Genomic DNA, 25562 nt, shown 5'->3' with positions numbered 1-25562 from the left:
GCTACATAACGTTTTGTTGCTTGCTTGCGAGAGGTACAGTATTAAAAGTACGTGAACAAACCTCAAGCAAGCCTTAAACTAACGTCCTCTCCTGAACACCGGTGACCCTCAACACGTTTTTGCCCATTTTGTTCTTACAAACACACGGCGCGATCCATTATTGTTGTCGTCGCCACGGTATCGCGTTTGAGTTGACAAGATGAAGCCCAGCAATTGTAAAAAACGGGAAGCGGTGGTATGGGAATACAATATTTAATTGCAGTAGTCTGACATAGTGCCATCGTGAAAGACCAAATTTGTCTTGGAGCCTGATTGATCTTGTAGCATTACATGTTGTCTGTCTCACACCGCCGACATGTTCTTTTTAAATAACTTTATTGGTGGTCAGATATTTACAGTACTACGTCAAAAGATGTGCGACAAGGCTAAAAATAAACTAGCTTTTGGATTCAAATATACTGTACACGACGGCGATGTGGAGTAAATGTCTTTTGCGGAGCCGATCAATGACGTCATTGTTCGGATAGGCAAATTATGACATAAAGCCGATCAGCATAAAATGCTAATTATCGGTCGATACCGATCAGATCGGTGTAAAGTCTAGTATATGACAAATTGGTGTTTTTTTTTCCTGAGCAGTTTGACAAATGAGCAGAATATCACATCTTCCTCGATCATTTTAATATATGGGGCTGAGTATCCAAGTAATACTGAATATTTAACCTGACTTTGTGATGATCTTTGTCATGGGTGACAAAGCGGAAGACAAAGGCTGAATTGACGCCACACAAATTATGTAAGAGGACAACTAGAATGATGTCACACAGCATGCGCTAAATGCGGAAAAAATGTTCTGGCACAGAGAAACAGTGGGTACAAGTGCATGCTCAATTTTATGGACAGATACTGTTGGCTTAATAGCACCACCATCTACCAAAACCTCAGAAAATAGTGCTACAGGGCTGACTGTCTCAATAAACATCACATGGTTACACCTAATTTTCTACTGCAAGGCGAGGATAAGTGGCAGAAAATGGATGCATGGACGTCATGTGTGCTTTCCTATTCCCATTTGCATCTATGCTCCAAGATGTATATATATACTGAAAACTTAAGTGGACTGAGCGGAGACAAATGTTGACAATGCCACAATTCAACAAACTCATCTGGTTACCATGAAGTTGGAACTACAAGCTGCATTTTTCCCCCTCAGCTTTAATTGCGGCATCTTAAACAACGATGCAGTTTATGTATGGGTTTCCCAATCCCAGGACTGTCACCTCAACTTTTTTTTACCTTCTACTCAACTCACCAACATCTTGTTTGCTGTTCATAAATTTTTGGATGAGTGTTAACGCATCACATTCTTGAAGTGAAACTCAATAGTTAGGTATGCTTAATCCATATTCCAAACTATATACAGCCATTCTTTCATACCATTCTGCAGCAGGTGTTTTACATAAAAATCTTTGTCACTCAACATAGTTATACTGTAGATTAGTGATTCTCAACGAGTGTGCAGGGGCACATTGGTGTGCTGTGAGCGCTCTTCAGGTGTACTGTGGGAAATTATACAATTTTATTTAATTGCTTAAAAATATATATTTTCAAAGAAATAATGTACCTTTATTCATCTATTTATGTCAGTGAGGATAGTGGCAGACAGAACAAATAAATGCTCTTGTATTAGATAGCGTGAAGTACATACCGTAATTAATGTATCCACTTTTTGTGACATTTTTGTTTGTTGGTGTGCCGTGAGATTTTTCAATTGTAAAATATGTGCCTTGGCTCCATAAAGGTTGGAAATCACTGTTGCTGATACAGACACCTGGCAGTCAGTTTTTAAACGGGTTTTTAAACGCTCCCCAGGCAAATCCTCTCTGGCCAGCTTTTGGATGGCCAGAGAGGATCTGCTGGGGGTCAGAAAAAGCTCTACAAGGATTGCTTCAAGACCGTCCTGAAGCAGTGCAACATTACAGCTACGGCACTCAAATCCCAAATGACCAGAATGTATGCAAGGTAGATCCCTCGCTCGGTACGTTCAAAAATTAATGGAGCCGGCAGCTTCCTTGCTAATATCCACACGTTCCCGTTAATTCTCGCCAGCATCCTCTCTCTTTAGCAACCTGCTTTTTCTTTAACTCTTAATCTATCTTTTTATGGTTTAAGAAATGTGATCAAGTACAATATATTGTATACACAGCATCAAACGCCGATACGGGCTCGCTGTTCAGGGCGTCAATATATACTAAAAGTCTTTCTGCTTTTGTTAATTTGTTTTCTGAAATAGTAAAGTGTTTCGTGTTTTGTTCATTTGTTTTCTGAAATAGTAAAGTGTTTCGTGTTTTGGTTTTGTGTTTTCTGAAATGTTTAAATGTTTCACAATTTGTTGTATTGTTTTGCACTTCCAGGCCACCGTAAAATAGAGATGAATCTGATTCTGATTTCAGCAACATGATGGATCCTTTCAACTGGATATTGCTCCTGCTGTAAAGGTGCTCCCCCTAAATCAGCCTGCTATTTCAAAAACATCATCTCAGTCATGGTAGTGATACGCACTTATTACTAACACCGCTATTGTTCTTTATTCTTAATGTTTGCTTATTATGTTTTTTAAAATTGATTTAATGATTACATAATAATAATAATTATTATTAAAATGTTATTTTGTTCACCTTGTTGGTAGTGTTGTATGGTGTTTTACAAACCTTTAAATTGACAATGTATCACTGTATCGTTCTTTGTGGTCTTGGTGCTGAAAACGAAGTTTGAAGAAAAAGTATGTCACTCCACTGCACATGAGCTTGGAGGTAATTAATGGATGCTAGTTTTTATTTTATTTTGTATTTGTACGTGCACTATGTGAGGCTTATAAAGCTGTGCAGTTTGAGGATTTAAAATAAATAAATAAAAAGCCAGAACCCCCACACACACACCCATTTAATGAGTGCACTCAATAGACCGAATTCTGTACTCATGCGCGTGCGCACACACACACACACACACACACACACACTCACACTTCCTATGCCCAGTCACGGCCAAAGCAGACAAACAACACGTGCTGATCTCTTGTCACCGTGGAAACCAGAACATAATGTGCTCTAACAGACACCTGACCGATGGATCAAGGATGCCCTTTCTTCTGCCATTAAGACTTTCACTATAGACCTTTCACCATTAGCATTTCTGGCCGTTAATTAATTAAATTTCTTATTAAGGGTCACATAGTTTAAACTGACTGACTTCAACTTTCTGGCTAGGCACAGCAGACAGCAAGTCAGTTTAAATTCAAACAAAGGTCAAAGCATGTGAGCTGTCTAAGAGCTCATCATCCCTTTCCCCACGTGCCTGCCATGCTCTGTGTGGATGAACTTAAGCCATGCTCCACTACTGCCATGGCAGACACACAACCAGTGAAAACCCAGCAGGATGATCTCAACTTTCGGGACAGCCAGTGTGTATGCGACTGTACATGTGTCTAAGCGAGGCTTTCCATATACATGTGCGCATGCGATGTGTTTAGCATCTTCAGGGTGGTAATCTGTAAATCTGCTTTGCCTTGGGCAGGTGGTGTTAAAAAGGACAGACAGTGTGAATGACAGACTTGACAGGGATGAGGGTGAAAGAAAAAGAAAGGAACAGAAAGGTTGAGTGGCAAAAATAAATATCCCGGTGCACGCAGGCATGTGCATTGCATGATATCGTCTGTACAATCTACAAGGGGTTACAATACACCAGGAAATAGCACTTTACTGCACTTAATTCACTTGAGAGAATATTTTACTTCAAATTGTAAAAAAACAAAAAACAAACTGCTATTAAACTAGTTATTCCCAACAAGGGTCCTGTGACATACTGGTGTGCCGTGTCAGATCAGCCGGGGTGCCACAGGGAATGATCCAATTTCACTTGATTTGTCAAAAAAATTGTTAAAGTGAAAATATACTTTTGTTAATCTATCTATGATAGCAAACTATAGTGTGGCAGAACAATCAAATGCTATTTCATTAGATGGCAGAAGATATAATAAACCTGGGTATCCACCTGTTGCCATTTATAAAACATAAGTCATAACTGTTGCCATTTATAAAACATAAGTCATAAGCTTTGTGTTCAATTAAACAGGCCCACATTTTTCATCGAGTCAGTAAATTGAGACGAGATCATTATTTTCATATTCATACTTTTGGTGACAATGTATAATGGCTGCCTCGGTTCAATTATGGTTGGAAAACACTGTATTAGACAACATAATCAGCTCATACATGCTAAATCGAAGATGTCTTTGACCGTGCTAGCAGGACCAAACATGGTTTATTTGCCAGCTGGATTGGATTGTTGAGGGATCGCGATCCCACCACAACAAGTATTTGTTTAAAACCTGTCAGCACCAAGTTAAATTACTGTTTTGACATTTCAAACTTCGCTTAACATGCCATAATGAGGTGAAAAACAGGGTAACGAGTTTGGAACAAAGGACAACAAAGGTTGCAAGTGTGAAACGATCAAGTAGTAAAGTAAAGTACAATATAAGGCTGTTTATATTTCATCAAACTCCTCATACTCTAACCCAAACCAAATAGTTTCTAAACATTAGGAGTGTATTTATTTCACTTTAATAATGAAGTATCGTTAACATATTTTCATTAGATTTCCTCCCACTTGTGGACCCACAACCCCCCGTCGCCACTTCCACTCAAGCCATAATAAAATAACTATTTAGAAAGTTGCCCATATCTGTCTTCAGTTCCTCTGCTGACTGATAATGAGCAGAGCGAGAAGATAACCCAGGTGTACAGAAAGTGATGCACTCAGACAAAGCCAGAAGGGGAAACTAAAGGAGGAAGAGAGCATCAGCAAGCAGACAGAGAAAAGAGACGAAGGAGGGAGGGGAGGGTGTGAGTGAGAACGCGATGGTCCACGTGACGTTGGCTCAGCTACTGCAGGCTATTACATAAGTCCAACCCCTGCCCTCTCTCCTCATGCACTGAGCAGACGCCACTTCTCTCCAATCCCTCACTCTGCAGCCACCGCACACTTTTTTCCCCCCCTCTTCTGCTCACATGGATCCTCACATGGCTGCCTCCCTCTCTTCCTCCTCGGCCCCCCTCCTGCCATCTTGCTCTCTCTCTCTCTCCCCCCACCAACTCATTGCACCCCTGGGGAGCCACCAGCCTCTAATGCTAATGCTGTCACTCCATCGCCCTCTCCCTGTCTGTTTGTCTCTCTCTCTCTCTGTCTCTCTCTCTCATTATTTCCATCAACTTCTTTCACCCCCTCCCTGCCTCCCTCTGTGTGGTGAGGCTGCAGCTCCACGCTCAGGGCTACAAGGATATGACAGAGAGGCCACAGAGACATGCTTGAGCACACACACCTACACAAACCGATATTTATCCTACCACTGCCGCACTGTCTGACTTTTTGAATGCCCTGTTCCACAGTTTCAGGAGACAAGCTACCCTGAATCTCTCTGATCTTATTCTGTACTAATGTGAAATGAATGGATATATATAGATCTATAACATAAAATGTAAATACAACCCCGATTCCAATGAAGTTGGGACATTGTGTTAAACATAAATAAAAACAGAATACAATGATTTGCAAATCATGTTCAACCTATATTTAATTGAATACACTACAAAGACAAGATATTTAATGTTCAAACTGATAAACTTTATTGTTTTTAGCAAATAATCATTGACTTAGAATTTTATGACTGCAACACGTTCCAAAAAAGCTAGGACAGGTGGCACCACAGGTGAACAGGCTAATTGGGAACAGGTGTGTGCCATGATTGGCTATAAAAGGAACTTCCCTGAATTGCTCAGTCATTCACAAGCAAAGATGGGGTGAGGTTCACCTCTTTGTGAACAACTGCGTGAGAAAACGAACAGTTTAAGGACAATGTTCCTCAACCAACATTGAATGCCTGTGACCGTCGATCCCTCAGGCGGCACTGCATCAAAAAACGACTTCAATGTGTAAAGGATATCACCACATGGGCTCAGAAACACTTCAGAAAACCAATGTCAGTAAATAAGGTTCGCCGCTTGATCCATAAGTGCAACTTGAAACTCTACTATGCAAAGCAAAAGCCATTTATCAACAACACCCAGAAACGCCGCCGGCTTCTCTAAGATGGATTGATGGAAAGTGGAAAAGTGTTATGTGGTCCACATTTCAAATTGTTTTGAGAAATTGTGGACGTCGTGTCCTCCAGGCCAAAGAAAAAAAAGAACCATCCGGCCTGTTATGGACGCAAAGTTCAAAAGGCAGCATCTGTGATGGTGTGGGGCTGTGTTATTGCCAATGGCATGGGTAACTTACACATCTGTGAAGGCACCATTAATGCTGAAAGGTACATACAGGTTTTGGAGAAACATATGCTGCCATCCAAGCAACATATTTTTCATGGAGGCCCCTGCTGATTTCAGCAAGACAATGCCAAACCACATTCTGCACGTGTTACAAGCATACGGCTTGGGCTCTGGTACCATGCCTCTTGAGTTTGGTTGAACTCTCTCCCACTCTGGAGTTGTCCTTGGTGAGGCACCGAGCCGGGGGGTGGGTAGTCAGTATGCCCATACCTGCTCGGCGCCTAAATGTTGAAGTTCACACCACTATATGAGAAGGTAACCTCCTGACTCCTCCGGGTCCTGACTGTTGTTTGTGCCTATGCACCAAACAGCAGCGCAGAGTACCAACCCTTCTTGGAATCTTTGGAGGGGTCGTTGGAGAGAGCAGCTGCTGGGGACACCTTTGTTCTTCTGGGGGACTTCAATGTTCACGTGGGCAATGACAGTGAGACCTGGGGGTGGTTGGGAAGAACGGCCCCCCTGATCAGAACCGGAGCGGTGTTTTGTTATTGGACTTCTGTACTTGACAAGGACTGCCCATAACAAACACCATGTTCAAACATAAGGGTATCCATACGTGCACTAGGCACCAGGACACCCTAGGCTGCAGTTCGATGATCGACTTTGTGGTTGTGTCTTCGGAGTTGCAGCCGCATGTCTTGGACACTCAGGTGAAGAGAAGGGTGGAGCGCTCAACTGATCACCACCTGGTGGTGTGTTGGCTCCGATGCCAAGGGAAGATGCCGGTGCGACCAGGCAGACCCAAACGTATCGTGAGTGTCTGCTGGGGACGTCTGGCAGAGTCCCCTGTCAGAAGGAGTCTCAACTCCCACCTCACTAAGAACTTAGCCCATGTCCCGAGGGAGGCGAGGAACATTGAGTTGGATTGGCCTATGTTTCTCGCCTCCGTTGTTTAGGGGGTTGACCGGACCTGTGGCCGTAAGGTGGTTGGTGCCTGTCATGGTGGCAATCCCCGAACCCATTGATGGACACCAGTTGTAAGGGATGCCTTCAAGCTGAAGAAGGATTCCTATCGGGCCTTTTTGGCCTGTGAGACTCCGGAGGTAGCTGATGGCTATCCGCTGCCCAAATGGAACTCAGCCTTGGTGGTCGCTGAGGGATTGGGAGACTTAGGTGAGGCCATAGAGAACGACTTCCAGGCGGCTTAAAGAAAATTCTGATCCACCATCTGGCGTCTCAGGAGTGCTGTGTATAGCGGGGACATTTTAAGTTGGTGGGACGAATACTTCGAAGACCTCCTCAATTCCTCCAACATGTCTTCCTATATTGAAGCAGAGCCTAGGGACTCTGAGGCAGGTTCTTCCATCTCTGGGATCGAAGTCACCGAGGTGGTAAGGCCCAAGGGGTGGATGAGATCTGCCCAGAGATCCTAAAGTCTCTGGATCACGTAGACATCGGGGACAGTGCTTCTGGATTGGCAGACTGGGGCATGTTAACAACACTCAGTTACCCTTTGTGAATGTCACATTTTTGTACGTCTTAGGGTCCTACAATAGTGTGCATACAAGTGGTAATTATTCTATTAGTGTTGATCCTTGAATTTTTTTATTCAGTTTAGAAATGCCTGATGATGCTGCATGAAAACGTGCCCCTGAGTATTTCTGGAGGAGGCTCTTGTTTCTCTGGGACTGTGTTCTTGGTCTGCTTTGCTGCATCCCGCACAGGTTGTCTAAAATATGTGCAATCTTAAGACTATCAAGGCACTCTGGAGCAAAATCTACTGCCTTGTGTCAGAAAGCCCGATCTCAGCCGCAAATCATGGCTCACACGACAGGTTAATGCCCAGAACACACTATTAAATATTCCCAAGAATAGCTAGGAACAAAACATCAAGACTATTCTGAAGAGAAATCGCATTGAATGTCTGTAAAGTAAAAGGCGCTGAAACATGAAATCTGGAGAATGCACCACTCAAACTTGTCCTGCCAACAGGTACACAAGTCTCTAAGGGTTACAGAAATTGTTTGATTGCAGTGATTGCCTAACAAATTGTTGTGCAACACAATGTTAAAGGGTACTATAACTTTTACCAATGCCAGTCTCATTAGTTATTTTTTTCTAATCATTCTGTAGGTCCACTAAAATAAACAGAAGCGTGATTTTTTTATTTATTTTTTTGCTACGTGTCCATTATTTCAGTGACCATTCCGGGCCAGCATCACCCACACCACCCTACAACTCGAGGCAATCCTCTTAATGTGGTTAACGACCTGACTTTTGCAGTGCACAGCTTTACTTTTCTACCCGTAATGCACATAAACTCTCACATGCGGTCACCTCCCTCAATCATCTGCTGTTATTCACTCCCCAACCAAAACCCCTCGTTGAAGAAGTGTCCTCCGCCCACCTCCCTGCAATATTGATTTGCTTGTTCAGACCTTACCCCTTATCCTCTACCAGCTCCCCTTACTTCCTCCCCCTACTCTCCCTCACAGTCTATGTCCTCAAGTGCCTCTATCCTTATGTAACTCAGAATGGCCCACTGCATACAGATGAGGGAGATTCTTGGCTCACAGACATGGCAGAGAATGAGGGTTGCCGGTAGCAGCACATTCTTAGAAACAAGGCTAAGCAGACTACAAACTTTGAGAAATGTTCACCTCATTGCAAGGGTTTTGTGTCAGCCTAAAAATTTGGGTGGACTACTCACAGACTCCTGAAACCATTCCTTTTTGTCCAGCATCTCTCGGAGTGTCTTCAGGATCTTGATGCAAAGCTTTTCCTCTTTGTCCATAAGCTTCTTGGTGTGTTTGATCAACCTGTCAGAGTGATAAAGTGTTGTATCAGCTCTCATCCCATTTTGCCTTTTATTTTCTCCAGAGGTCAGATGACACTGACAGATAGTACATCAAGTTTCATGATCGATCAGACAGTTTCTGTATTAAAATGTATATTACATAAGAAAGAGAAGAGATGTTTTTGGTTTACCAATCAATGTAACACTGGTGGCATTTTTCTTATCATATATTTAAGAAGGAACACAATATTTGTCATTAAAGTTTAGACTAAGTGTAAAACGTATAAAAATTTTACATCCATGTATGTTTCCTACTCTGTTAGTATTGAACAATAAACTGATAACTCCTGCATCAGATCTGTGAATAGTGTGACATCATAAAGCAACCCATCAAAACTTCAGAAAAGAAAAAGAATGTTACAACAAACAGTGACAATAGAACACAACTAAATATAAAAACTGCAAATCATTCGAAAATATACAGGTCAGACTAAAAATCAATCAATCATTGATTTATATATCACTCCCCCCCACACACACACACACACATATTCCCTGGGCCACTCAACATCCTTGTGTAAAAGCTGTTAGTTGAAAAAGATCATTAAAATACATATTATAGCTGATGAAACATGGCTGAGCACAGAGTGGAGTGAGAAAGTCCCACCATGGAAGGCCAGCAGCACCAGCTGCGAGAAGCTAATAGTCATGGAGACTGAGCAGCACAGGGACCGCCGTGCCCAGACAGTCTGAGGCGTCAGGACCACAGTCAAAAGATTGACACCAAGACACCCCCGAGACCAGGTCCATAGCCTCCACAGCCAGAGAAGATCACAGCTCCTTGAGGCTACGGCCCCACTAACAAGGAAACACTAGAATACGGGTACATAAACTAAAATTAAATAAAGTGGAACGGTGACCAATTGGTTAGCACATCTGCCTTACAGTTCTGAAGTCCCAGGTTCAAATCCGGTCTCCCTGTGTTGTTTGCATGTTCTCCCCGTGCCTGCGTGGGTTTTCTCTGGGTACTCCGGTTTCCTCCCACATTCCAAAAACATGCACGGTAGGTTAATTGAAGACGAAATTGTGTGTAGGTCTGAATGTGAGTGTGAATGGTTGCTTGTTTATATGTGCCCCGCGATTGGCTGCCGACCGGTTCAGGGTGTACCCCGCCTCTCGCCGAAAGTCAGCTGAGACAGGCGCCAGCACGCCCGCGACCCCAATGCGAGTGCAGTATAGATGTGCAAGTCACACTCATCTGACCTATAAATCATCTAAAGATGACAAACTTCAAAATTGTTCAGACATACCACAAAAGCAACAGAAGACGAAGGAGCAGAAAGCAGTCAGTGGTGAAAAGAAGACGCTATAGAAGAGACCTACGCGATGGGGGGGGCCTCATGTTTGTGCGCATGTATGTGACGTCATAGACTTATTCTATCCTGGGTTGCCAGGTTGGTGCGAATGACCCCCTAAAACGTTTCTTATGTTTAAATTTAAAGAGGAAAACAGTCTCAATTAAAATGCAGATTTCCAACTCTAAACGAGATGACTTGTCAAGTCATGTCGTTCAAGTCAAAGTCAAGTCTCCTCGCTACCAAGTCAAAGTCAAGTCTTTCTGAAATATTTGGCAAACAAGTCGCAAGTCATAAAACTGGCAACTGGTGCCACCCATCTCTGGCATATTGACATTATCCTACTTTGTTAAATTATTGTTGACAATTGTGACAAATTATTGACATGATCTGTTTTCACATATAATTCAAGGTAAATTGAGCAAATTGTGTTATTTCAGTGTTTATTTAAGTGTGTATCAAACTGGTAGCCCTCTGCATTAATCTGTCCCCAAGACGTAGCACTAAGTTTCAAAAATGTTGGCTAAATTATTACTCTGAAAAAGGGGCCTTACAATGGCTGTCTTAAGAACATGGGAAGACCCCTGTCTGAAAGAGAACCCTTTGATATGTCTATATTAGTCATTAAATCACAAACTGATTCAAAAATGGTGTTGGGATTGGATCTTATCGGCAGGGTGTTGGCTTCAAATGGGAAACAACCTTCTCCAACATCGCAGATTCAGGTGCATTAAACTATTGAGTTGTGCAGGACGAAAAGCACCCCTCCCAAATTGTATCAGTTACCCTGCTGGAAACATTAAAAACGGGGTTAATCAAGGTCAATGGTTTAAAACAAATATAATAAAAAAGGAATTTTTGGTTTATTCTGGTTATTTGTTATTTATTATTATCATTTGTTATTTATTTGCTTTAGCCTACTGTAAATTATTTGGTAGCGTTTAAATATGTGGATATCAAGCGCAAGCTTATTTTTTCTCCACTTCCTTTCAGCAACTCAACATTTTCTCTTTGCTAGTTTTATTTCATCTGTTCCATCTATGGTGTGGGATTTGTGGAGAGTTTATTTTTTATTTTTAGTGGAGCAACTGTTTTGAATGCCTATTTAATTTTCCTGTTAAAACCATCCACAATAACATTGCAAGAGGAGGGTAAAATGTCTGTGGGGGTTTCTGTTAAAAGGTTAATCAAATTAATAGTGATTCAACATTTAGGTGCCGCTTCCACATAATGTGTTCCGGAATATCTTTCCAATTCATAGTTAAAAAAGAAAACACAAAAGTGATCTGAGATTGCTAAATCCAAAATACATGCAATGTGTGTTGACACTCCTAAGAGGAGTATTAAAGGTCACTAATATTGGCGGGTTGAGACATGTTGAGTGAAATCCATGCAGTTAAGAACATTAAGCTACAAATGAGTCTGATGGACTATCGACAAGTAAGTTAAAATCACCGAAAAATAATGACTTGACTACAGTTGTAATGGATAATAGACAGTGTTTGTGAAAAATCGTTGATAAATGATGACCAGTGCTTGTGAGGTCTATAAACGCACATGCAAAAGATAGCGGGATTGCTAAAAACAATACAGTGATGTTCAGTTAAGTTATCTGACAAAAAGAACTATGTAAGTTTAAAAAAATAATTTGGCTACACATAGTTGTATTCGTAGTTTATCTTAATGGAAGATAAAAACTTGACATGTCAACTGGACCTCATGAAGTTTCTGTTTTACTTGACCTTAAACCTGCTATGATGGCGACTTACTTTGACATGAACGCGCCACTCTCACAGCGTAGGCGAGCGGCCTCTGGAAACAGCAGCTCAGGACTGTGGAGGACATCCACCAGCACTGAAAACTCGGCCTGAACCATCGGACTGAACTGCTCTTCCAGATGGGACACAACACCCTGCACAAACAAAGTTTTTTTTAAAGCTAATTTATGTCAATAGTGTGCTAAAGAGATGTTTACTTGACTATTTTACTGGAGATCAGGGAACCCTAACCCTCTTTTTGAAAGACAGCACTGTATGCTGTACATGAGATGTCTGGAATGTCTGTATCTGGACGAGGACATTTGTTTACATTAAATAATCATACTTCCTGTGATGAACAGATACTTACAAACTGCGACACTATTTAGATCATCATAATTATTAGTGCCGGCACGGTGGACGACTGGTTAGCATATCTGCCTCACAGTTCTGGGGACTGTGGTTCAAATCCCGGCCCCGCCATGGAGTTTGCATGCTCTCCCCGTCCCGTGCCTGGGTGGGTTTTCTCCGGGCACTCCGGTTTCCTCCCACATGCCAAAAACTGTGTAGTTTGATTGAAAACTCTAAATTGCTTATAGGTGTGAATGGTTGTTTTTTTCTATGTGCCCCGCGATTGGCAGGCGAACAGTTCAGGGTGTACCCAGCCTCCTGTCCGGAGATAGCTGGGATAGGCTCCAGCAGCCCGCGACCCTAGTGAGGATAAGCGCTGAGGAAAATGGATGGATGGATGGATAATTATTAGCTAAATTGAGAACTGTCTGATTTTGAGCTGGATGCATCTGATACAGTATATAAATAGACTTTACACCGATTTATCGGACTGATCGGTATAGGCCGATATTTAGCATTTTATGCTGATCGGCTTTAATGTCATAATTCGCCGATCCGATTGGCTCTGCAAAAGACATTTACTCCGGGTCCCCATCGTGCACAGTATATTTGAATCCAAAAGCTAGTTTATTTTTAGCCTTGTTGGGCGTATTTTGACGTAGTATTGGAAATATCTGACGGCCAATAAAGTTATTTAAAAAAAAAAAAAAAAAAAAACGTCGGCGGTGTGGAACAGCCAACGCGTCTGAGACAGACAACACGCAATGCCCGGATCAGACTACAAGACAAATTTGCTCTTTCAAGATTCCACATTGTCAGACTACTGCAATAAAATCTTGTTTTCCAATACCACCGCATCCCGTTTTTTACCATCATTGCATCATCACAGCTCAAATGCGACCGGATACGCTAGTTACCGGGGCAACGACAACGAGACTGGAGCGCGCCGACTTTGTATTATAAGGACAAAATGTGAAAACGTGTGTTGGTGGTCACCAGTGCTCAGGAGAGGACGTCCGTTTAAGGATTGTTTGAGGTATGTTCACATACTTTTAATACGATACGTCTCGCAAGCAGGCAATAAAACATTATGTAGCCTCCCAAGCTAGTCATACCACGAACGGTTGGACGTAAAGATGCCGCCATGCTGTCGAATCATGCTCTAAAGTTTCGGTGTGGGTGAAGTAATTTAATTTAAAATAATTTAATTACAGTAAGTTAGCACACATTATTTCTGTCTTGTAATGTTGGTTTGACCTGACTGATTAGAATACACGATCTGACTAGAGCAGTGATTTCCAACCTTTATGGAGCCAAGGAACATATTTTACAATTGAAAAATCTCACGGAACACCAACAAAAATGTCACAAAAAGTGGATACATTAATTAGTGTATGTACTTCCTGCCATCTAATAGAAGGCAATTTATCATTTATTCTGTCTGTCACTATGCCTTACTGGCATAAATAGATGAACAAAGATACATTATTTATTGTAATATATTTTTGGGAGCAATTAAGTACACAAGTATATACAGTAAATGAACAGATCATGTAAATAGACACATTCCTCCATCTTGTGATCGGATCGGTGATCGGTTATTTCAACTCGCTGATCGGTGATCGGCCCCAAAAATCCTGATTGCGTAAAGCCTAGTATATAATAGTATAAACATAAAAAGAGATGCTAACTTTTCATCAGAGAGCAACGCAATGTTCTAATGAGCTTTAAATCTGTCAAGGATTTAGCATTTTTTGCATTTTCCATCTGGCTGATAACTATTTTTTACTTTAGATAGTAGATTAATACCTGCAACTTTTCAATGATGGTCTTGTAGTCGGGGCCGCCCAGCTGCTCCTTGCGGGGTCGTGTGCGAGCAGTGCACCTCCAGTCCTTCGCTGCCCGCTGAATTATGTTGTTGTGGGCCTTCAGACACAAGGTGTTGACTTGACTATCCAGGTCAACTGGGATTGCGATTGCCCGTGCCTTAGCTGAGGAAAAGAATTGGTGGAATTGTATTCAGCACTTTAGCTGAATGAGTCAAAGTGATGAGTGGTCATTGCAATTAGCTATTCACACAGACTTTATAAAAAAAAAAAAAAATTTAAATAAAAAAAACTGGATAAATGCACATTAGTGTTTTTCTGTTTGTGACCCATAGACAGAGCAGCAGAATAGCACCACTTACCGACATCAGCTAGTGTTCTGATGCAGTTCTCAATATTTGCCTTCTGAGTGACCCATGTGCAGTTGTAAAGCCTGAAAGCTGACTGGAGCAACTTGATGAAGATTGATTGATTTGTCTGTGACAAAAGGAAGATACAGACCCCCTTAGAATAAAGTGAGGTAGTCTATGTATACCAATAAGCCTTAAACAACTATTTCAAATATATCTGCAATTACCAAATTTGTAATGTAACGATTCAGTGAAGGAGACTGGATCTGATGTTTACCAGTTTTAATATTAACTAGCCAAACATTACATGAACCTCCCCACTTACCAGCTAAACTAACTGACTTTGAAATTATTTAATCTAAGTAAATCTCTCGTATAGTATTATTATTATTATTAACACATAGACTCAGCTGCAGAAATAAAAAATAAAAAAATCAATACACACACACTGACGTGTACCTGAAGATTGGAGTGGTTCACAGAAAATGGCGAACTAAAAAATCCTGTGACAATGGCCATCACTGTCTCTGTCACATACTTCTCAAGGGCCAAATCGGCATGGTTTCGGTCTGTGGTAGTGTTACACACCTAGAGATACAACGAGAATATTATTTAGACAGTGAACATGCTGTATGTGAATTGTGACGTGAAATGTGAGCCTTACTCTGGACATATCCACCAGGATATTGTCGAACAGCTTCCAGATATGATTGGAGGTATAGATCTCTTTCATTTCTACCTCTGTGTCTACATAACAGTGATTGACAAAGTTCACATATGCAGTTTTCACCTGTTAAAGAAAAAAAATAAATATGAAAAAGACCTAAGGCTAAATAGACCCATAATCCATAGCTCGTCCTCAAACGGATCACAAGTAAACTGGAACCTATTCCAGCTCATTTTGGGTGAGGGGCGGAGTACATCCCGAGCTGGTCGCCAGTCAATTGCAGGGCATATACGGTATACAAACACTTATTTGCCTAAAAATTTGTCACTAAACACCAATTCACAGTCACATTCACACCTACAGGCAATTTAGAGTCTTAATGTCTTAAGAGTCTTCTGAGTTTATTTGTTTTTTTAAAGAAGAAGCTGGAGTACAGGAGAAATTCCCAAAGGCCTGGCCTGAGATTCAAACCTAGAATCTCTCGACTGTGAGACAGACATGCTAATCACTAAATCACTGTGCTACCGAATAAATATATATAATTAGGGGTGCACTTAAGCAGTAAGCAGGTGCGCATGCGCAGTGAAAATATTAAAAGTGCACCAGATTCAAGTGTGTCACTTTGCATTTGCGCACCAGACATTTTGCGTTTTCTTTTGGTTGGAGCAGTGCGGTAGAAGGGGCTTGAGTAGTGTTGTTTTCTTCGTAAACGACGCGTACGCACAAATCTTTTGAGTGGTAGTACCGAAGGGAATCACTTTATGAACTGATTCGTTCCGTTCTGATTTCAACTGAGCTCAGCCACGAGCGTGAGACACGAGAAACTCAGTCACAAGGGGTACAACTCGCATGGAGGCGATGGCGTCTGAGCTCGGAAGGGCCGCCATTGAGATGGTGTGCATTGTGGGCGTCTCAGTCTAGCCGTTTCGCAGCTACGGCGGTCCGTCAAAATACTGCATGTTTTAATTAGGGCTGGCCGATAACGATACAGATCTCAAAATAACTTTTCCCAATTGGACATATGAGACGTGGGCGATAGACTTGAATAGACTGTATTCATCAATATTTTGACAGACAATAGGAATAGCCAATATTAATGAGAGATGCTCCGCGCTGACCCAACCAAGTGGCGGGAATAGAACCATGCCAAGTTGGGTTGGCACACACAGCACAGTAGCAGCCGGCTGCAAGAGGCGCTAATGTTTGTACTGCTGCAGCCGTGTATCTCAGCAGTGGGTGAGTGCTGGGAAAAAAACAAAACGAAATGTTCCCTCAGACGAAACACGAAGGGAAACACATCCCAAGGCTCAACGGATGATATCATTGACAAGAAAGGCCCGAAAGGTTTAGTAGTGCAGAGTTAGTTTGTTTTTGTTAAGTCTGACAACAAACAGAGTAGTGTGCACTGCAAATTATGTCAATTGTATGTTCACACAAAGACAGAGAATACCACCAAGAAGCCGTGGACGCTCAATGCAAGACTTTATAATCCCAGACCGGAGCCAGGGCTAATCAGGAATTCAAGTGGATGATTAAAGTAACGAACTCTCGTTACCAATTCCCAGGGCGTAATTTAGAATTGGAAAACTTGAAAGCTTTTCCATGGTCAGATTATAAATATATGTTTTATTTGACTTACTGTAGACCATAGGTGTCAAACTCAGGGCCCGGGGGCCAGATGCGGCCCGCCACATCATTTCATGTGGGCCGCGAAAGCAAATCATGCTTGTCAACTTCTAAAATCTGTTCCCAAATTCCAAACTGTCATAATAATAAACAATAATATTGAGATATTGCATTTTTCTGTTACCAAACCCTTCTTCTATTGTAACTTAAACAATACTTGAACAAACTATTATCTTTGTCTTCTGATTTCAAAACGAGTTATCCCTCAATTTGTTGCGTAATGGTAATAATGTTTTGGTGATTAAACATTTATATGGTCTCCCTGTTCTAACGGCCCTCTGAGGGAAATCATAACTAATATGCGGCCCAAGACATAAAAAATAAAATAATAAAAAAATTTAAAAAAGTTTGACACCCCTGCTGTAGACAGTTGTAAAACGTTCCGTGGCATGTTCAACTTTTGACAGAAACATATAAAATAAATGGTGATCGGTTTTATAAAGCGTATCATGATATACATTAAGACTGCACAATTAATAAAATTTTAATTGTGGTTGCGATTTTGGCTCCCACGATGAAATGAACCTTATCAACATTTAAAATGTATAAAAAGTATTTCATTTGCAGCACTGCCCACAACCTAGTCAGTCAGCCACCAGGGGACTATCGCATGGTTCAGGCGTCATTAAGGGACGGCACCACGCTTCATCGCCAACTTCAAAATAACAGCTTAAATGGCATTGACGTCCAATGTCGCATGATGTGTAAGTTTTATTTTGAAGTTGGCCCTCTCAGCAAGTTGGCGGAGAGACAGGGTGTCACGGTAAGACGCTATTCACAATCGTTTTAGCGGCTGCCTTGACTTCAAGTTTTCAGTTGGCCTGACCGCAGTGTAAATAAATAAATAAATAAAAGACAATTCACGACATTGACAGGGATTTTCAAATAAAAAGTCAGTGCTTATAGCATAAAGTTATTGCATGTTATACATTAACTGTATTTGCTTCCATTAAATTGCAATTCGTGATTGCACTTTGTTATATATATTTACTCAGTTAGCCCTTGGTTAAAGTAGAATTTTCTTGGGGTACATTTATTTTTAATTTTTATCTCACATTTATTCTCATTTAAAGATTCATTTTGCTCTGAAAACTTACGTATTGTTTGATGAAAAGTAATAAAAAAATTTAAAAAATAATATTTTTTCCCTAACATGAAGAAGAATCATGACTAATAATCGGGATTACAATATTGATCATGATTATTATTTTGGCCATAATCGTGGAGCCCTAATATATCAGTCTGGACAAAAAAAAAAAAAAAATCATCATGATAGGATTATTTTTTTAACTATGTGTAATCCTGTATTTAATATTATGAGGTAAATGTAGTTTGTAATTGTATTTGGTGATTATCTTTTGGCTGTAATTCATGAAATAATACAAAAAGAAAATCTTGATTAAAAAGATTCTGTTGGTTAACACGTCTGCCTCACAGTTCTGAGGACCCGGGTTCAAATCCGGCCTCACCTGTGTGAAGTTTGCATGTTTCCCCGTGGCTGCGTGGGTTTTCTCCGGGTACTCCCACATCCCAAAAACATGCCTGGTAGGTTAAATGAAGACACTAAATAGCCCGTAGGTGTGAATGTGAGTGTGAATGGTTGTTTGTTTATATGTTCCCTGCAATTGGCTGTCGAACAGTTCGGGGTGTACCTCGCCTCTCGCCCAAAGATAGGCTCCAGCATGCCCGCGACCCTAGTGAGGATAACAAGTACGGAAGATGAATGAATGAATACAAATATTATTTCCTCTACTATCAAATATAAACTTAGAACATTGGCTTTGTGTTAAAATGTAAAAAGTAATGTAATTATTATAATTTTTTTTAACTTACAACACATATTAGTCTTTTGTCACTTTTCTATTTCCAGCTCAAAGGTACCCGTTGATCAAATGGGGGGGGGGGGGGGGGGGGGGGGGGGGGGGGGGGGGGAAGAAGAGAAAAAAAAAACAATAAAACAACACTTTACCCTCAGAATCTGGTCAGGAGAATATGAAAAATTTGGGCCTTGGCGGTAAAAGTTGATTGACAAATGAAGGTCAATTAATTAATTAAAATAACTTTTGCTAACTTGAATGACACTGACTCAATGAGAAAATAATCTCATCATCATCATTATTGGCCCACGGTGAGAGTTCAAGGAATGTGACCAAAACACACAAGAATGCGGCAGATTGACAACAATCCCCTTGGTTCCCTTAGTTGGATACAGTGATGTAGTCTTTACCTCTGGGACACAGTTGACGTCTGTCACAACTTTGACAATGTCATCCAACGGAAGCAGAGAGTTACATTTTAGCTCAGTGTAGACATTCTTGCCCTCGGTGCAGGCAGCAAGCAGTTCTACAAGCGTGTTGTGATAAGCCAGAGCTCCATCTTCATCAGTGCGCTCACGCTCAGAGCCCATCATCTGTAGTAAGACTGGAAATGAGGAGCGGTCATTGTAGAAGACCAGGACATCCTCACCTCCGTTTACAAGCTGCAAGAAGAACAAGAAAGATCCGGTTTGACCCTTTCTTTTACCAGCATAAGCTTCAGGAGCTCAACCTCTAAGTTATGTAAGGACATTTGTTATTTAAATATTTGTAGTAACAAATGCCTTATTTTAACATTAAGCAATTATTAGGTTTTACTGAACAGGATGCTTCTTAAATATCTGTTCAGGAAGCGTACATACTGTAATTCAGGGAGTTAGCAATTTAAAAAAAAAAAAAAAAAAATACTTTCTTTAACTGTCAGTATGACCTGAGAGTCGTGTACGAGTAAAATGATATGTGAAAAAAACAAAAACCTTGCCACTCTCTGCCCCCATCTTGTACCTTTAATTTGATTTACAAGAGACAACTAATCAGAGACAGAAGGCGTGACTGAGGAGGTGTCAATCAATTCTTGTGCACTGGGATACTCGTAGCGGGCAGACCCCCACGACCTCGTGCTGACCTGCTACTTTGCACTTCAGGAGCCTTTCAGTGAAAAATGTTCAGCCTTCATTTGTCAACAACAGGGCACGAGACAAGCAAACAGCAGCACAGCGAAGAAGCAACAAAAGCTAAAAAGGAGGAATTGGACAGAACTCGAGACAAAATAATTATGACCATAGCAGTTGCCTTTCAGAGGATTAAGAATTGATGCGGAATTAACAACATTTCGGTTTGACTGGTAGGTTTGTCACCTCTTTTTGATTTTTAATTGATTGCACATTCCCAGAAAATAGAACTTCAAACTGATAACATTTAGCGTTATAGTAACAGGCCATTACAAATGTGGTGCTTTTCTGGGGAAACAAAGTAACAGGCCAGCAGAAGGCTGCGGGAGTGTTGCTGCTATCAGTGTGCATGCGAGTGCATGAGAAATGATGGCCACCTCGTCAGTCAAGCCTTCTGGCCTCTGGTTGGTTGTTTTACCTCAAGCATTGTGGTTTCTTTTAAATTAAATTAAAAACATAAGATGGGGCCTGAGATGGCTGATTATTTTCACAGATTGTTTTAGTCATGTAGTCATATCAGATCATTCTAGCTGTTTTGACGAAAACGACAGTGTTGTTGTTTTTTAGTTTTTTTTTAATTGCAAACTTCCCTTTAAATATTTAATGCAGACCGGCGGATTCCACATCAAATGTGTAAATAACTAAACAAGTCACCAGGCAATGATATCAAAAAATAGAATCTAAACAATTGTTCTTATCAATATGTCTATGTCTAGACCTGATTTTTAATGGATTCAAAATAACTCGTTACATTGCTGAAGATAATATTTTAGAGATTTAGACAGATCTCTTACCTCAGTCATAACTTTGTCCTGACATTTTTTCACATACTTTCCTTCAGCTTTCACAATGGTTTGCAGGAACTTCAAGTACAGAACATGACGCCCGTGCGTTTCAATGCAGTGGACAAAGTGATGAACCACACGGTCGGCGATTTCATTGCACAGCTGGTAGTAATTCATAAAGATGTGACGCATTGTTTCAGCTTCGAGCAACTGGTAAGAAACAAACAGTTGTAAGTCCATCTATTATGTCAAAAATACAGAGGATTCCCATTAAGACGTATAACAAAAATAGTACAGGACATTAATAGTAGGGGTGCACCTATACCACTTTTTTTCTCAGACAGCGTCAAAGTACTTTCATTTGAGTACTCCCTGATACCAAGTACCAGCTGGCACTTGATAATGCCATTAATCTCTTGTAATTACAGTATGATGAAAATGTGTTTTATTTTTTATCAAATATTGTTCAAAAACAAACTTTTCTTGAACATCACTCATATAGAGTAACAACTTGTCATTACTGATATCTGAACATCCAACTGCATCGTTTTCTAACAGTCTTGCCACACACAAATGTAGCTTGTAAAACACAAGGCATTCAGTTTTAATAAATATGTTTTGGTTCCGATAAAAGCACACATCCCTGGGGATCGGCACTCATTTGCATGTATTAGATATAGAATTGCCAAGTCACACTCGTAACTTATTTAATGAGCCATTTGGAGTTTCAATACACAGGTCTGTGTGGCCCGTGAGCGCAGATGTGCCACACGGCAGCGTGTTGCTTGTCAGCTCGACCTCCTCCGCCACAGAAAGCAGGATACAAGGCTTGGGAAACTCTGTGCTTGCTGGACGGCCCACTGCAAAAACTCGCAGGTTGTGGGCATTGGTGTCATATTACCGGATAATTTTTGCGAGTATGAGTAAAAGACATACAGCATCAGCAGTATTAGCACCTATTTAACTGTTGGGATTAATGAAGCTGCCAAATTTAAAAGGTAAAATGTCATTTTCACTTTTTATTCTTGTGCTTTCCCAAAAATGATTCCTGTCAATCACAAGCATACCTACCCCTGGAGTGAGGAAGAGATTGAGGTGTTTATGTAGCAAAAATTGGTTCTGATGGTTCCCTCTGCAGAAGTTCTGCAGAAAGGCATGTGCCAGGGTCATGATCTCATTCATCTTCTCATCACTCTGGGAAAGAACAATTAAAAGAGAGGTGATGGGAGATACGGTCTGGCAGTCCGAGATGAGATAAATCACTCAGCGGTTGTAGTTAACGCTTACTTTCTCAAAGGGGATCTGAAGCAGGTCCAGGACAACAGTATGAGCCCCCATGTTCTTCAGAAGCCTCTGCTGCTGCGTGCGGATCTTTTTACCATGATAACACAGCTTACTGAGCCGCAACAAGATCTACATATGAAACACAAAGAACACTCTATTGACAACTACCAGACAGAACTCTTGGTATCCAATGAGAATAATTTGAAAAGACAAAACATGAAACCTGCCTCTTTGACAATGTTATAGTTGTTTTCCTTATTGCTGTCAATTTGAGGTTTATCGATTCCATCATGGACTGTGTTCAACCCAGTCTCCTTGCAAGACACAGACGGAAAGAAAAAAAAAAACAGTAATTCCAAGCAATTTTAATTACATACTCCCTCAATAAGGATCAACACCATCAAATTGGCAGACAGAAAGGTTGCAGACCTCGGTCCAAGAAGTCAAAGAATCCTAACCGCTTTTGTCTAACTTTTGTTCACGCTCCGCTTGTCCTGTCAACGACTGTGCCATGATACATCATCAGGTCAGCCACAGGAAATTATCCAATTTATTTACTACAAAAAAAATTATTTGTTTATCCACTGTATCGATGCCAGTGACGTGTATTGACAGGCAGAAAGACGCATTAAGTGTTCTTCCACTTTATGGCGAGCAAAATGTGTACCATGGCTTAAGAAAGGTTGGGAAACACTGCAGTAAATGCAATAAGAACATTGCGCCTTAGTTGTGGATAGTCTTATATTTACCTCTATGTTTTGTTCTTTGCCTTGTCTGACACCAAGGTCTTCACCGTTATAGACTCCATTCTTCTCCACCCACAGTTCTGATTTCTCAACAGTTAGGCGCAGTTGATCCAGGTCAGCCTTTATCTGCTTGTAGTTCTCCACATCCTGCTCTGAAACCAATAGCTGGACCTAGAAAATAGGCAGACACATGCGAAATAAATAAAGCATAGCAGTGTTACGTTTACAATAACTATTTAAATCCTTTAACATGACTCAGACTAATTTAAGTAATTAACTGATGCCAACCATTTTACAAATACACAAGACTGATTATTGTGTACCTGTTTGAAGGCCTGCAGGACTTCAGCTCTCTGACTGAAGTGTTTAAAGATGAGCTGAAGAGAGCCAGACACCAATGGAGGATAGTCTTGCATCATGAGATGGATCAGAACCCTCAGAAATGTTCGGCCACCTTCATCATCAAGCTCTACGGCACTTAACTCAGAGCTGAGATGAGCAAAAACATTAATTGTCACACACGTTTTCAGTTAAATTTATTTGTAGATAGCAAGGAGCACTGTGCGCAAAAGGTATTTGCCACATTTAATCAGGTTTTAAATGCATGGTTAAGGGTGGTTTGTAACACAGATAGTCTGTGCAGATTCGACCTACCTCCCAGCAAACATGCTCTCTGCTTTAGTCGCAATCTCATCAATGTTTGGTTCAGAAGCTGTAGACAAAACAAAGTGAACAGCGATGCATTTAGACTGGAGCGGTGTGGTCAGCAGACCCTAATAACATCCATCCATCCATTGTCTGAGCCGCTTCTTCTAACTAGGGTTGCGGGCGTGCTGGAGCCTATCCCAGCTGTCATCGGGCAGGAGGCGGGGTACACCCTGAACTGGTTGCCAGCCAATCGAAGGGCACATCGAAACAAACAACCATTCGCACTCACAGTCATGCCTACGGGCAATTTAGAGTCTCCAATTAATGCATGTTTTTGGGATGTAGGAGGAAACCGGAGTGCCCGGAGAAAACCCACGCAGGCACGGGGAGAACATGCAAACTCCACATAGGCGGGGCCGGGGATTGAACCCGGGTCCTCAAAACTGTGAGGCTGACGCTCTAACCAGTCGGCCACCATGCCGCCACCCTAATAACAACAAATCTTAAATGACATCTTACGTGGGATGATCAGAAGCATGTCAGTTTGTGAAGTAGCGCTCTCAGATATGCTCTTCTCTCCAAACTCTTTCTTATAGATGGATAACAAATAGGTGATCCTGTAATCCAGCCTCACACTCAGGATGAACTACAAAGAGAGGTGAGAAAACCACCGAAATATCAAACAGATGAGCTTGAAGTCTAGGCCTATTCATGCGAGAGAACCTACTTGTAAGATCTCTATGATCTTCAGTTTAGTGTCCATCACCATGACGTCCTCATTGTCCAGAAGCAGGTGTCCTTTGCCGTAGCGCAGTGAGGGAGGCATGTCAGGCAGGCCTTGTGGCACACCTCGACTCAACACCATCTGAGTCATCATTTCTCCAACACCGTGGATCGTACGCAGGACATTGTTACCTAGGGGAGGAGACATGCAGCTTCACAAATTTGGACTTGTGCGTCTGTTTAGTATGTTTACATAGTATAAATCAGGGAAGGTAGCCCACAGGCCGCATGTGGCCCACACTCTAAGTGGCCCCTCGAGTAAGAACATTCTGAACATATTTCCTCTACTATACCTGATCAGTTTTAAGTTCTAATAGCACCATTCACCATTAGATGGTAGACGTCACTTTGTCGTGCTTCCACTGGGTCTTCTCCATCAGGAATAACAAGAATAGGAAGCAGTTTATAGGTTCAACAACTTTAAAGGCAAGCCTGTGTACATAGTTTGCCTCAAAATGTCAGCCACAATTGTTTTGTGTCGTTGATGAGTCATACAAGACAAACGGTGGCTCTTTTACACTTGGAAAGGCTTTGTTGTGTAATTACCAGGAAGATCACTCTATATATATCCATCCATCCATCCATTTTCTGAGCCGCTTCTCCTCACTAGAGTCGCGGGCGTACTGGAGCCTATCCCAGCTATCATCGGGCAAGAGGCGGGGGTACACCCTGAACTGGTTGTCAGCCAATCGCAGGGCACATACAAACAAACAACCATCCGCACTCACATTCACACCTATGGACAATTTAGAGTCTTCAATTAATCTACCATGCATGTTTGTGGGATGTGGGAGGAAACCGGAGTGTCCGGAGAGAACCCACGCAGGCACGGAGAGAACATGCAAACTCCGCACAGGCGGGGCCGGGGATTGAACCCCAGTCCTCAGAACTGTGAGGCAGACGCTCTAACCAGTCGTTCACCGTGCCCACTATATATATATACACATACACACTATATACACACACACACACTATATATATATGTGTATATATATATATATATATATATATATATATATATATATATATATATATATATATACACACACACACACACACACACACACACTATATATTTGGTAAGATTAAGATGCTTGGCAATGCTCATATTAGCTTAGCATACAACATACAATACATGGTAATTTTTATGTAAGAGAGCCCCTTGAACTGGGGGGAATAAAATAAATAAATCACAGTATGTGGTTATTCTTTTGT

The 25562-nt window shown here is 41.3% G+C and overlaps 1 protein-coding gene across 4 annotated transcripts in view; it reads right to left on the bottom strand.

Moving 5' to 3' along the window:
• itpr2 (inositol 1,4,5-trisphosphate receptor, type 2) overlaps positions 1–25562 on the bottom strand; it is a 90676-nt gene that overhangs the window by 43050 nt on the left and 22064 nt on the right. For all 4 annotated transcript variants that reach the window (XM_061677548.1, XM_061677547.1, XM_061677545.1 and 1 more), the window contains exons 22-37: positions 24292–24479; positions 24084–24210; positions 23571–23628; positions 23240–23405; positions 22920–23087; positions 22398–22484; positions 22174–22299; positions 21958–22080; positions 20896–21096; positions 19343–19594; positions 15427–15552; positions 15222–15350; positions 14775–14889; positions 14396–14577; positions 12248–12390; positions 9037–9145 (exon numbers count right to left, since the gene is read on the bottom strand). In XM_061677548.1, the coding sequence (XP_061533532.1) occupies positions 9037–9145; positions 12248–12390; positions 14396–14577; positions 14775–14889; positions 15222–15350; positions 15427–15552; positions 19343–19594; positions 20896–21096; positions 21958–22080; positions 22174–22299; positions 22398–22484; positions 22920–23087; positions 23240–23405; positions 23571–23628; positions 24084–24210; positions 24292–24479 (2300 nt within the window). The remainder of the gene's footprint in view (positions 1–9036; positions 9146–12247; positions 12391–14395; positions 14578–14774; positions 14890–15221; positions 15351–15426; positions 15553–19342; positions 19595–20895; positions 21097–21957; positions 22081–22173; positions 22300–22397; positions 22485–22919; positions 23088–23239; positions 23406–23570; positions 23629–24083; positions 24211–24291; positions 24480–25562) is intronic.

Source organism: Phycodurus eques, chromosome 5 (genome assembly GCF_024500275.1).
Source record: "Phycodurus eques isolate BA_2022a chromosome 5, UOR_Pequ_1.1, whole genome shotgun sequence".
Lineage (NCBI taxonomy): Eukaryota > Metazoa > Chordata > Actinopteri > Syngnathiformes > Syngnathidae > Phycodurus > Phycodurus eques.
The sequence above is the reverse complement of the archived record's forward strand: the minus strand, read 5'-3'. Positions and strand labels throughout refer to the sequence as shown.